At 39.6% G+C, this 14656-nt stretch overlaps 1 protein-coding gene across 2 annotated transcripts in view; it reads left to right on the forward strand.

Moving 5' to 3' along the window:
* CPXM2 (carboxypeptidase X, M14 family member 2) overlaps positions 1-14656 on the forward strand; it is a 112493-nt gene that overhangs the window by 38097 nt on the left and 59740 nt on the right. For both annotated transcript variants that reach the window (XM_026669135.2, XM_087964356.1), the window contains exons 3-4: positions 8923-9032; positions 12147-12286. In XM_026669135.2, the coding sequence (XP_026524920.1) occupies positions 8923-9032; positions 12147-12286 (250 nt within the window). The remainder of the gene's footprint in view (positions 1-8922; positions 9033-12146; positions 12287-14656) is intronic.

A 14656-nucleotide genomic window follows, 5' to 3' on the forward strand; every position in this document is an offset into this window, starting at 1 on the left:
GTTGTAACTCTATCCACCTCTGCTAGATGACAGAAAAGTCTGTGGTTGTTTTTGGTAGCTATGATTTCAGTTAATTATGAAAACATAACATGAGTTCTAACACTGAATTTAACAACTCAAGTTGTCATTATGTAAATCGATGGTGAATTTTCCAACTTGTAATATCAGCCAAGGTGGGTTCTGCCTGACTGACTGGAAACTCAAATCACTTTTATGCTGGGAAAATAAGTGATGTACTTTTAAAAAAAGTTTTAGTTCAACCTTCTTGTGATATTTCCATGGGTATTTGTAAAGGAGAAGGCAGAACTGGGAACTTCAATTCAGATGTTCTGTGAAATACATTCTCCATCTGTTTCAACACAGAACATAACTATCATTCTCTTGTTTGTAGGACTGAAATTTTGGTTAAAGATACAGTTTTTCCCCTAAATAACCTTTATTGCCAGTAATATAGAAATGTTACATCATTTCAGCATTTCATCTCTTAAATGCTCCAGAGTCAACATTGCTTACAAGAAAAATTAATGCATCCTTATAAAATAAGGGGAATTGAAGACAGTCAGTAGTCAAAATAACTGGCTTATTATATCAGTCAATGACTGGATAAATCTTCCGTATATGACTGGACATGCCATCAAGATGGCTGATTGTAGCTGTAATTCCTCCTCATTTCCTCCACAATTCTATGCAATTAAAAATAAAACAAACTGCTTCCATTACATCAAATATGTTGTTCTATCTTATCCAACTTCCAGAAGGGCTGTCTGTGGAAATGTTTAACAACACCACAGACCATATTTTCAGCTAAAAAAAAAGTTTTCTGGCAGGAAATAAATTGATTATTGCCTGCTTTACAGACCAAGTCTGGTTAAAAGTATGACACATTTTAAATGGAGAAAGAAGAGCAAAAGGAGGAGATGTTGGTGGTGTACCTGAATACTTTTATGGCACCATCCTTCCTGCAAGCTAATGTCTAATCATCAAGTGAAAGGCCTAAAGGGACAGAACACCTATTATAGAGGATACCTACTCCTGAAGAATACCAGTAACGATTTAATCAGTCATGTATTGCCTCTGTTAGGAATAACAAGGTTACCTAACGTAGTTTGGGTAAAATAATATATATAAACTATGATAGTAAGATAGTAAGTGTGTCACTTTAAACTGCAAAGCATGTAATTTTGGGTGCGGTTGTAAAACCGCCATAAGAGGGAGCAAGAGAACCTGCTGGATTGCTGACTATGCTGGATTGATGGTTTGCTAACTGCGTGTTCCCTGCTGCTGAATTTTTGAACGTCGAAGGAAGAAAGGAGGTTTGACTTCTTTATATCTCTATGGCGAGGAGATATATTACTGGACTGATATTTGTAAGTTTACTAACCTCTTTTTCGACACTGGACTTTGCAATTGAATAATCCCCGAACGGACTGAACTAGTGAATGATATATGGACCGTTTGACTATGCTAAAACTCTTACTGAAATAAACTATTTAACTAGCACAGTGTATCTGTTTTACTGAGTGTAAGCTACAAAAACGTTTATCTCACATATTTGCCTGCCTGCCTGCCTGCCGTGCACATTCTGCTAGGGTGTATCCCTAACGCTGGTTATGGGCCCAGCTGCACAGTCAGACTAACCAGGATATAACAGGCTTATATAAAGTGAGAGTTAGTGTAGTTACACAATACTGTAAACAGACAGCTGTGTTTTATTAATTATAGTTTAATATCCAGAAAAAGATGGCACAAGTCAATTTACCAAGTTTGTCTCTAATATCCAAACTGGATGGAACAAACTATGTTTCATGGTCTATGAAATGCAGCCTACTTCTACGCAGAGAAGGTTTGTGGAGTATAATTCAAAACCCACCAGAGGTAGATGCTTGGGATCCAGAAGATGAGGATGATGCCCAGAAAATACAAGAATATAAACTGAAAAATGAGCAAGCTCTCTGTATAATAGGACTGACACTCTGTGACCAGCAGCTTGTCCATATTCGTGGAGAAGAAACAGCTGCGAAATGTTGGGAGAATTTAAAGAAGTTTTATGTTCGAGACAGTGTAGGAGCACATATAAATCTTACACGGAAGCTGTTCAGAACACATCTTCAAAAGAATAGAGACATGTTGACTCATATAAACACTATGAAGAGGATTTTTCAGGAACTGCATGAAAAAGAACTTATCTTCACAGAACTGCATCAGGTTTATATAATTTTGTCTTCGTTAGATGAGAACTATGATGACTATGTAACTTCACTGGAAGTACTGCCAAAAGATAACCTCACATTAACTGACATTACTGGCAGATTAATTGAAGAAGCCAGGAGAAGACTTGAAAGGGATCAACTGAGAAGGGAACAACCACAAGAAGAGAAAGAATCTCCGACAGCCTATACAATTAGAAAATGTTTTAATTGTGGAGGAAAAGGACATTTGGCTAGATTCTGCAAAAAAGAAAAACGCCACAATGCCAGCCAGAATGCTAAAAGGCATCAAAAGGATAAAAAATGCTTAGAGTTAGCCATGTATAGCAACGAAACTGTGAATAATAATTTATGGGTTGTAGATAGTGAAGCATCGCACTGCATAATGAAAGATAAGAAAAAAATTGTTAAGATGTCTACGAGTTCACAGCAGATATCATTAGCTAATGGCTGGAAAATGAAAGCAAAAGGTGAAGGTATTGCACATTGTTCTTGCATAAAAGAAAATGTAAAAATGTTATATGTACCACAACTTAAGTTTAATTTGCTTTCGGTTAGAGTTTTGGTTAAACTAGGTTATGTAGTTACCTTTAGGGGAGAAAACTGCATAATGGAAAAGGAAGGTAAAAAAGTGACTGCAACTTTAAAAGGTGAATTGTATGTGTTAAATGATAATCAATTAGAGGTGGCTAACACAGTGTATAATAACGTTAAACCTCATGATGAATGCATACATTTGTTACACAGACGTTTAGGGCATATAAATTTTAAAATGCTCAAGCAAACGGTTGAACGGTCTGAAGGTATAAAACTGAAGCCTTGCAGTAAGTATTTGCACTGCAATGCTTGCAGTCAAGAAAAAAGCAAGGTAATACCAGCAAATAGAATAAATGGATTTAAGACTAAGGAACCTCTAGAGGTCGTATTTGCTGATATTATAGGTCCTAAAAAACCAAGTGTGGGAGGTGCTCGTTATATATTAACCATAATGGATCATTATTCTAGATATGGTTTCTGTTATTTAATGAAGAGTAAAACGGAAACATATCATAATTTCTTTAATTGGTTGAAGTTTGCAGAAAGAAAAACTAAAAGGAAACTAGTAACTCTTGTAACTGATAATGGTATGGAATTTATAAATAATAAATTCCAAAATAGACTGAAGATGGCAGGTGTTGAACATAAAAAGTCTGCACCATATAGGCCACAACATAATTCTTTTATAGAAAGACGAGGCCAAACAATACAGGCAATGGCTCGTACTATGTTGTCGGATTCAGGATTACCTGAAACTTTGTGGGGAGAAGCAATAATGTGTGGTAATCATATATTGAATAATGTTGTTAACTCAACAACAGGTGAATTACCATTCACAAGGTGGCATGGTAGAAAACCTGACCTAAGCTACATGCACACATTTGGAGCACCAGCATGGGTGCATATTCCTACACAACTGAGACATAAGGGGCAGCATAGGGCTAAAAGGTTATTCTTTGTAGGTTATGAATCTAATCACAAATCATACAGATTCTGGGGAAAAGGTACATCTAGCGTTTACTGTAGTGCTAGTGCACAATTCCTTGAACATGTAGGATGGGAAAAACTGGAGCAAGATTCAAGTAAGGATGTAATCATAGAAACCTACAAAAGACCAAAACAACATATCAGTAATAAGAAGAGTACAATTAAAGAGGAAGTACAGGAAGAGCAAATAGGACCAGAACAGGAAGAAATAGATGAACAGGAAGAAATAGATAACCAGGAACAGGTAGTACATGAAAGTCCACCTGTAAGCCCTATAATACCTAGACGTTCAACACGTGAAACCAGACCACCTGACAGGTACCAAGCAAGTGTAGTTTGCCAAGTTAGTACCGTGTTTCTCCAACAATACGGCCTCCACCAATAGGAAGCCCCAGCATGATTTATTGGCATAAAATCAAATTAAGCCCCTCCCCCAAATTAAGGCCCATATTAAACATGTGAAATGGGGGAGGGAATGGCGGGGGCTTGCCGTAGGAAGTACTTTGTTGCATGCCCGGATATGGTGCTGCCTGCGTTGGTGGAGCACTTCATATCGGGAGACCTTCCGCCACTGTTAATTTCCCTTCCCCCTTGCTGCCCTAGCTGTTACAGCAATGCCGCGGCGTTTGGCGCAGCCACGTGCAGCCAGTCAGGGCTCCTCCTGCAACCGGAGCCCTGAGGAGACACTTGGCTTCAGGCGCTCCTGTGGTCGCTTCCCTTTGCCTTCGAAGGTAAAGTGAATTATTTTAAAACCTCCGCTCATCCCATCAGGGCCGCGCCGGAGCCGTCAGAGCAGAGCCGCAAAGCGAGCCGCGGGTGTTTCCTGGTTCTGCCCAGCCCGTACGGGCTCTGCCGCGGCCCTGGCGGGATGAGCGGAGGTTTTTAAAATAATTCACTTACCTTCGAAGGCAAAGGGAAGGCGGCCACAGGAGCGCCTGAAGCCAAGTATACCAACAACAAAAGGCAAATCCTCAAGGTGGGCTGGAGGGAGGTGGCTACGTGCCCCCGGCTGCTTCAATGCAAGGTCCTGACTTGCAGCATCCTGCCGTTGCCGCCGCGTCCCTTTCGCGCCGCCTCCTCTCCGACTGCGAAACTCGTGGTGCTTCGCCAACGCTCCGAGCGAGGCGAGCTCTTTCATACATAGAGAGAGAGGGAAAGACGCCGGCGTGCTCAGAGAGGCTGGCTCTTTTCTCTAGCCGAGGCTGACATCGGACTGAATCTCTATCCCGCTCCTTTATCCTCACGACGGGTCGGCAGTGACGCTCTCTGGTGCAGCCACCTCAGCTTGCCAGCCTTGCCCCGCTATGAGACGATACTGTGACAGCCGCTGCTGCCGCATTCCCTTCTCTTTCCTCGCCTCTCCTCCCTTTGCCGGGCAGGAGTGTGCGCGCTGCTGCCACTGCCGCCGCTCCTGAGGCCATCTGGGGCGGGCAGGTGGGAAAGGAAGCAAGGTGGCTGTGCTGTCTCTTCCCTCAGGGAAGCGCCGCCGCTTGCCACCGCCACCTGCGATGGGCGAGGAGGCGGTGGAGGCACCCGAAATGTCACCAAGGCAACGAGTGCCTCCCCGCCGGGCCCTCCGCTCATCCCGCCAGGGCCGTGGCAGAGCTGTGCGGACTGGGCAGAACCAGGAAACACCCGCGCTTGCCTGCCACGGCCCTGGAGGCACTTCCTGTCAGCCTCGGCTAGAGAAGAGCCAGCCTCTCGGAGCACGCCGGCGTCTTTCCCTCTCTCTCTATGTATGAAAGAGCTCGCCTCGCTCGGAGCGTTGGCGAAGCACACGAGTTTCGCAGTCGGAGAGGGAGGCGGCGGCGAAAGGACGCGGCGGCAACGGCAGGATGCTGCAAGTCAGGACCTTGCATTGAAGCAGCCCGGGGCACGTAGCCACCTCCCTCCAGCCCACCTTGAGGATTTGCCTTTGTTGTTAGTAGAGCTTGCTTAGGAGGCGCTCCTGGTTACCTTCCCTTGCCTTCGAAAGTGAATTATTTTAAAAACCTCCGCTCATCCCGCCAGGCCGCGGCAGAGCCGTACGGGCTGGGCAGAACCAGGAAACACCCGCGGCTCGCTTTGCGGCTCTGCTCGCATGGCTCGGCGTGGCCCTGATGGGATGAGCGGAGGTTTTTAAAATAATTCACTTTACCTTCGAAGGCAAAGGGAAGGCGGCCACAGGAGCGCCTGAAGCTGTGCGTCTCCTCAGGGCTCCGGTTGCAGGGAGGAGCCCTGACTGGCTGCACGTGGCTGCGCCAAACGCCACGGCGTTGCTGTAACGCCACGGCAGCAAGGGGGAAGGGAAATTAACGGTGGCGGAAGGTCTCCGAACATCCAAGCTGTCGCCGCCGCCCACCCGAGGATGCAAGGTGGGGGGAATTAAGTCACCCCCAAAAAGACGGCCTAGCCAGTTTTTCTGGGGTCAAAAAAATAAGGCCCGGCCTTATTATGTGAGAAACACGGTAAGTTCCAACTACTGTTGAAGAACTTAGAATGTATCCAGCAAAGGAACAAGAAAATTGGAATAGAGCAATGGAGAAAGAACTAAATTCACTGAAACAAATGGAAGTTTATGAAAATGTTAAATTACCTCCAGGTGAAAAGTCCATTGGCTGTAAATGGATATTTAAATTAAAAGGTAAAAATGGGACTGTTACACATAAGGCTAGGTTGGTAGCTCAAGGATTTAATCAAACTGCATGTGATTATGATGAAGTATTTGCACCGAGTCTAAAAGCAACAACCTTGAGAGCAGCTTTAGTGTGGGCAGCTAAGAAGAACTATATTATAAATCACTTAGATGTAGAAACTGCCTATCTGCATGCACCATTGCAGCACACTATATACCTAAAGAAACCTGTAGGAATTAAGGATGATAAAACAAATAATGACTTTGGAAGCTTAAAAAGAGTCTCTATGGATTAAAACAATCTGGTTACGAATGGAACCAATATATTGTTAAGGAGTTAAACAATATAGGGTTTAAAGCAGGTTTAGCTGATCCATGTGTATTTAAGAAAGAGACAAATGGAACAGTATCATTGTTATTGTTGTTCACTGATGATATTGCCTTAATTACAAAAACTAATAATGAAGCTACTGAAATAATATCATTATTAGGTAAGAGGATAAAATTAAAGCAATTAGGAGAGATAAAACAGTATCTAGGATTAACAATAAATAAAACCAAAGGTGGCTATAAGATATCTCAAGAGGATAAGATTTATCAATTACTAAAAACATACAAGATGGAACTTTGTAAGCCGGCTAAAACTCCAATGAGTCAAGAATTTAGCCACACTGATATTCAAAGTCCAAAGTTTGATAAAACTATCTATCAATCGCTAATTGGTAGTTTATCATACATTAGTAATTGGTCAAGGCCAGATATTGCCTATAGCGTTAATCAATTGGCAAGATTCAACGCTGAACCCACTAAACAACACTGGCAAGCGACAAAACGTATCTTAAGATATCTTAAAAGGACAATGCACTATGCATTGTATTTGGAGCCAAAAGATGATCTGATTTTAAGTGCATATGCTGATGCAAGTTTTGCAACAGACATAAACACTAGGAAATCAACCTCAGGTACGGCTATACTGTTAGGAAAAGCACTGATTGGTTGGAGGTCAATTAGACAGCAACACATAAGTATGTCCACAATGGAAGCAGAATTTTCATGTCTATCTTTATTATGTACTGATTTAATTCTGTATAAACAGTTGTTATTGGATATGGGAATAACTGTTAATGATTCCGTTGTAGTATATGAGGACAATCAAGCAGCCATACGGATGGCTACAAATATTGCTGTGAAAACGAGATCTAAGCATACAGATCTTAGATATCTGAATGTAAGGCAATCTGTAAAAAATGGTTTGATAAGACTGGAATATTGTATGATTGAAGAAAATATTGCTGATCAATTTACGAAAGCCCAAGGTTCAGTCAAACACAAAGAAAGTTGTGATGACTATGAGTTAAGGTTGTAAATAGATATATATATATTATTATTATATTACCCAAAAGGGGAGTATGTTAGGAATAACAAGGTTACCTAACGTAGTTTGGGTAAAATAATATATATAAACTATGATAGTAAGATAGTAAGTGTGTCACTTTAAACTGCAAAGCATGTAATTTTGGGTGCGGTTGTAAAACCGCCATAAGAGGGAGCAAGAGAACCTGCTGGATTGCTGACTATGCTGGATTGATGGTTTGCTAACTGCGTGTTCCCTGCTGCTGAGTTTTTGAACGTTGAAGGAAGAAAGGAGGTTTGACTTCTTTATATCTCTACGGTGAGGAGATATATTACTGGACTGATATTTGTAAGTTTACTAACCTTTTTTTCGACACTGGACTTTGCAACTGAATAATCCCCAAACGGACTGAACTAAATGATATATGGACTGTTTGACTATGCTAAAACTCTTACTGAAATAAACTATTTAACTAGCACAGTGTATCTGTTTTACTGAGTGTAAGCTACAAAAACGTTTATCTCACATATTTGCCTGCCTGCCTGCCTGCCTGCCGTGCACATTCCGCTAGGGTGTATCCCTAACAGCCTCCTACTGGCCAGTAACCAATAACATCTAAAGCCTTCATTAATATATATTTTTTATATGTATACATTTCTTGAACAATAATTATATGGGTATTTTTGTTGACATGGTTCCCCAGTGTTCAGGTGACTCATGTTGAGACCTAGTTAATTGGAATCAAGTGACAACTGGATTTATTTTCTGGAAGGATTTAATAATGTGATTATGTGGTTAGGATCCTGGATAGCAGGTTAGCAAGCCCATGTTGGAGATCCGAGTGCTGCCCTGGGGTAGGATGAACTCCCATCTCGTCCTGCCAGGGACATGAAAGGAGCCTCCAGTTGTGTGACCTCCAGGCAGTGGTGATGTCACCGGCTAACCCTTTTGAACTCAGAAGCACGAGTGTGATGCTATGCGGTTACTGCATTTTCAGGAAACAATGAATATCATATAAATTATTAATGCTACTGCCAAGACACTCAGGTCTCAAAATTTACACAAAACAGTTACAAATGAAAGACAAATCTTTTTTTCACCGACAAGTATTTCCCTCCCTTTTGCATGCTCACAATAGAAGCATATTTAAGCACAGCATCACCAAAGGTGCATATGATTTGTTGACTGCTTTCTCACTTAACAGTTAAATATTTGCTTTTCAGGCTGTCCTCCCTTGGGTCTTGAAACTTTAAAAATTACTGATTTTCAGCTTCATGCTTCTACAGTGAAGAGATATGGTCTGGGAGCTCACAGAGCACGATTAAATATACAGGTAAGATTATCTATCTATCTATCTATCTATCTATCTATCTATCTATCTATCTATCTAATAACACATATATATGTTATTCAGCTTTGTTCAGGTATTTTCCCACGTCATTATAGTTGTGCTTTTAAAGTTGTAGCAACATTTCGGCAGAATCTCATCTGCCATCATCAGGCTTCTGTATTGTGTAAGATTCTGCCGAACTGTTGCTACAACTTTAGAAGCACAACTATAATGACGTGGGAAAATATCCGAACAAAGCTGAATAACATACATGTAAGTACCCGCGAAAACTTAAGAATATCTATATCTATATCTATATCTATATCTATATCTATATCTATATCTATATCTATATCTATATCTATATCTATATCTATATCTATATCTATATCTATATCTATATCTATATCTATATCTATATCTATATCTATCTATCTATCTATCTATCTATCCATCTATCTTTGGTTATTCGGGTTTTCTCCCGCGTAAGATTGGAAGTATCTAGGCAACGTTTCGATGAAGTCTCATTCATCATCTTCAGGCTTGTGTCTTCAGCTCTGTACTTCTCAGTGCACAGAGCTGAAGACACAAGCCTGAAAGATGATGAATGAGACTTCATCAAACGTGCCTAGATGCTTCCAATCTTACGTGGAGAAAACCCGAATAACCAAAGATCCACATACAAATACCCGAGAACCTCAGAAAACATATAGATAGATAGATAGATAGATAGATAGATAGATAGATAGATAGATAGATAGATAGATAGATATGATATAGATATAGATATAGATATAGATATAGATATAGATATAGATATAGATATAGATATAGATATAGATATAGATATAGATATAGATATAGATATAGATATAGATATAGATATAGATATAGATATAGATATAGATAGATAGATAGATAGATAGATAGATAGATAGATAGATAGATAGAATGAATCTTTTGAAAAGCCACTCGTAAATGCCTTTCATTTTTTAACCACCGTAAGAAGTAATACCATTTTAAACTGTACAAAGTTAGCACTCACCTGTCTCCTAGAAGAGTGAAATATTTTGGGAAATATTAAAAAAGGAAGAATATTGTATTTCCCTAAAAGAGAAACATGCTCTTGGAAAGCAGCTCCCACCTTTGTCAATAGCCCTAGCAGAACTGGGCCACCAGCCATCCAGATAGGACAAGACCTTCAGCTCCAGGGTGATGGGATTAACACATGACACTCCAGGACATTATAGGATTATCTAGCAGCAGGGCTCACTGCATTGCAAAATCTAAGGACATTGCATCAGCCCAAGGTTTAACCAAACTTGATTCAGACAGACATGACCCTGCATAGCCCCATGGGAATCTGAAAGCAGCAAATAGAATACATTTTCTTGCACAGGAACAGGAAGCTCAAGTTCAAAGCCCAAAAGAGGTATAAATACCTCTCTCTCTCAACTCCATGTGATCAGCTGCACCAGGACCATGTACTTGTTGGTTCTGCTTCATTAAACCATCTTTCCAATCAGCCTCCATGTTTCCAGTGTCTTTCTCTCTTCTTGGAACTGAACCAGATGAACTTTTGTTCCAACAAACAAAAGGAAATAATACTATGTTGCTTAATAGTGAATACAGCAATATAGAAACCTTAACCCTTTGCTCCCACAAGTTCTCCTTTACCCCATTATTTGTTCAAATGTTGTATATTTAGCTGTCTTGAAAATCACTTCAAGTTCTTAGGGAGCTGGCAGTATAGAAATACAAAGCAATTAATTAGTTTACTCCAAAGCATGATTGTTGGAAGTGGGATCATACTTGTCCTGCAGCTCTAGAGGAAACAATATAACTCCTACTTGGAATAATTTCTTCTGGAACAGATACAATTGTTAATTGGATTACTGTCACAATATCTCTACAAATCCCTCGTTGTCATGTAGATATGGGGAAACAGCATTGATCTAAGCTTGGGAGAGTTCCTGCATGTTGAAAACCTTTCTACAAATATTATATTACAAGCAACTATCAACTCCTAAGTTGCTTCTTTGTCAGATGCATGGAATGAATCATTCCCCCCAAATTTTCTTAAAAGGGTAGAGAAACCACTCTTTAGTTTGATGCTGATCAGAAAGGCTGGCATTAAAATGTACTTTCTTAATTCTTTTTTGCTGATTGTACAGATGCTCATAACAAGAAGTGTCCAATTATGCAGAGTGTTTCTGGAGCAAAACATCTGGCTTGATTAGAAGTTTGGAGCACCTGGAAAACCCAATGTCAAGTCCTTTAATGAACCACTTAGAACGTTCTGAAATAATTATATTTGTGTGCTACCGGAGATTGAGTCCATGCTAAGTAGAGCAGTTTCTTGCATCTGCATCTGCAGATGTTCCAGGATTCATAGGAAAATGTGGCATTGTGGTGAGCCATTTTCAGTGCCATGCTAAGAAATAGGTTAGTTTTTATCTTGTATGGTAAGTTATTTATTGGAACAGATTGTAAGAAAGCTCTGAAAATGATGGAAAGGATGAAACTCAAGGCTACTATGCACTCTAAGAGAATTATAAATATAACATCTTGTTTTGATTACCATGAAAGACATGCTCCTATGCTGCATGATGGGTGATCTGCAGCAAAATATTCTAATTAAAAAAAGCCCAGAAAGATCTATAGATCAAAATCTTTGAATTAAAAAAAAGCCAGAAACTTCCATCAGGTTAAAGGAATAATTATATGCAAGGTAGCAAAAGACATTTAAAGGATCTCCTTTTTCTTTTCAGATGTTCAGAGATGAAACTTAACCTCATGCAACCCTTTTCTGATGGAACTTTTTTGCCTTTTGTTTCTGAGTTTTTGCTTTGCGGTTCAATCCTGCCTTCTGTTTAACCATCTGTTCCTGTTACAGACTTCAGCCTTGACCAGTGCTTTGATACAGATCCAGGTTTAGGGCTTCTAAGAGTCAACAAACAAGCATCTCTGAGCACCAGCTGTGTGTGTGTGTGGGGGGGGGGGAATGGAGGCTAGACTGCGCTATAACTTTACTTGAGCTTACTTTTATCTCTGAACTTATTTCTTTTCAAAAGGCATCTATTCAGGTTTCTAAAGAGAGTTTTGCCTTCTCTTCAGGCAGGTATTAATGAGAATGATTTTTATGACGGTGCATGGTGTGCAGGACGGAATGATCCCTACCAATGGATTGAAGTAGATGCTCGCAGGCTAACAAAGTTCACAGGAGTTATTACACAGGGAAGAAATTCTCTTTGGCTGTAAGTAAATATATCACATAACATATCGTATGCATGCATGCATTTTCTAAGCAAAACCCAGATGTTTCAGCAAAAGTTTTATCATACAAATAACTGTAAAACTACAATACTTTTAAAACATAGTCAAGTTTGGAATTAGCCACATTGGCCCATCTAGTGGGTATTGTCGAAAGGCAGTTTCATTAGGACTAATTCTTCTCATCCAATTATTTCAATGGAGTTTTACTTTGCTAAAATAAATCTTGATCCTTTTTTTTTTTTATCAATTTTCTCCACAATCATAGTTAGCCATTTGGGAGACCTTGAGAACATTCAAAAGAAAAGGCATGTTCTTGATAATTTTCTGCGAAGAGTTCTGTATTTCAAAGCAACACATCCCTACACATTTATAACATTAATTTGAGTACAACAGAATGTAAAAGGTAGTTATCAGTGCAGGGGAGGGGGAATAGTTTAATCCTATTGTAAACCACATCTAATGTATCTTATTTCTGAAATAAATGTGGAAGCTCTAATCAACATATCTTCGTCTTGTTATTGAGCTGTGACTTCACTAGGTAACTTTCCTAATTCAGTTCTAGTTTGGATAGGATTTTGTACCATTCTTTTCGTAGCCTGTGTTTGGGTAATGTGCCCTTGAGGATAAGGTAGCTATTTATTTACTGTTAGGGTAAAACAGGGCTTCAAGTTTCAGGAATATTCTCCAGTTTGGTGCTGATGCTGCTTAATGTCAAATTCAATATTAGCAGCAGAGTTTCACAAATGCTTATGTACTGAGATTAGATATATTATAATTAAGGCAGCCTACTTGAGCATCATGAATGTAATTCTATTGGTAATTTATTCCTTTCTATAAACAAAACGTTGAGCATTCTGATACAAAAAAAACACCCCCATTGTTTCTTGTCTTGACTTTTGGTGTTTTGGTCAAACTTATTTCCCAAGCACCAAAAGGAAAAGATAAGAAACAATGGATGGAAACTAATCAAGGAGAGAAGCAGTCTACAACAAAGGAGAAAATTACCAGTGGTTAGAGCAATCAACCAATGGAACAGTTTGACTTCAGAAGTTGTGGGTGCTCTATCACTGGAGGCTTTCAACAAAAGACTGGACAGTCATTTGTCTGAAATGAAATAGCGTCTCCTGCTTGAGCAAGAGGTTGGACTAGAAGATCTCCAAGGTCCTTTCCAACTCTACTATTTTAGGTTATTGTATTTCACTAGGAAAAGTAAGGTAGATTCCAATGCATCAAACTTTGTGCTAGGTATTAAATCCTTCTAAGCAACCATTTCATATATTATGCACTGATCCTAGTAAATTTCAATATGATTTATTCAGAGTGCCTACGTCTCAGCAGCAGCACATATATCTTAATGACAGATATACAATGTCAGTTAAAACCCCACATTTAAACTCTGTTTAATTGTCAGTTGTCATAGTCTCCTTTTAATAATAGTGAGGTTCCATTCCAAAGCTTTTATGTCTGATAAAATGATGCTTCACATTGTGTAATCTCATTTGATCACTGAAAATTCAAGATAGACCAAGCAAAGCAGCGATCGAAAGCTTCCCACATTAAATGTTAGGCTGTTGCAATGTTGATTAAAAGTACATAATTCCTGGCAGGAAAGGTTGATAGCCAAATAGACACTAGATTTTACCAGCAAAGTCTGGGGTACAACAAAGCAGTCCCATTCAGAAGAACAAAAAACAGAGAGCAGTGTGATAAAAGTAGCAATGGATAGAATTGTATGTAGCTTCAGATTCAGCAGCATGATAGACACAGTCCATGTCTAATCATCTGGCAAGAAAAAAAGCATGGAGAATAATGCAAAGGTGCTTTATTCTTCATTGCTTTTGCAGACCCATAAAAGGCCAAAGATACAAAGCAGCATTTTTAACACTATCTTGCGAATATGGAGGCAACATAAATATAGAACTAAATATCATCATATGGGTAGTAGTCAGTTTTTCTTTCTGAAGCAATCTGAAAATATGTTATAGCCTACCTACCCCCAGACAGTCAGAAAGGAATGCCTTGGGGTGTGCATCTGGGTCATTGTGGTTGTGTGATTATGTTATTTTTCACCTATATGCTTTTGTTACAGCCTTTTTAACTGGCATACATTGAAATACAAAAGGGAATGTGGGGTTCCAGAAAACTGCTAAGAGAAATCAATAGTGGCCATTAGCCAAAACTCTGGAATTTTATTCTAAAGGGGTCAGGAGCAAATTGTTGGTACTGACATAAATCCAATATACCTGTAAGTAAACACAATAAGGATAGAAGTGAGTCTCTCTTTCAACTTCCTGGTGCCATCTTCTTACTTCAGATCTGAAGGTGGTTAGATATTATACTAGATGAAATCA

Source organism: Notechis scutatus, chromosome 4 (genome assembly GCF_049901735.1).
Source record: "Notechis scutatus isolate UNSWTSFEM ecotype Mainland chromosome 4, rNotScu1.2, whole genome shotgun sequence".
In the NCBI taxonomy this organism is placed as follows: domain Eukaryota; kingdom Metazoa; phylum Chordata; class Lepidosauria; order Squamata; family Elapidae; genus Notechis; species Notechis scutatus.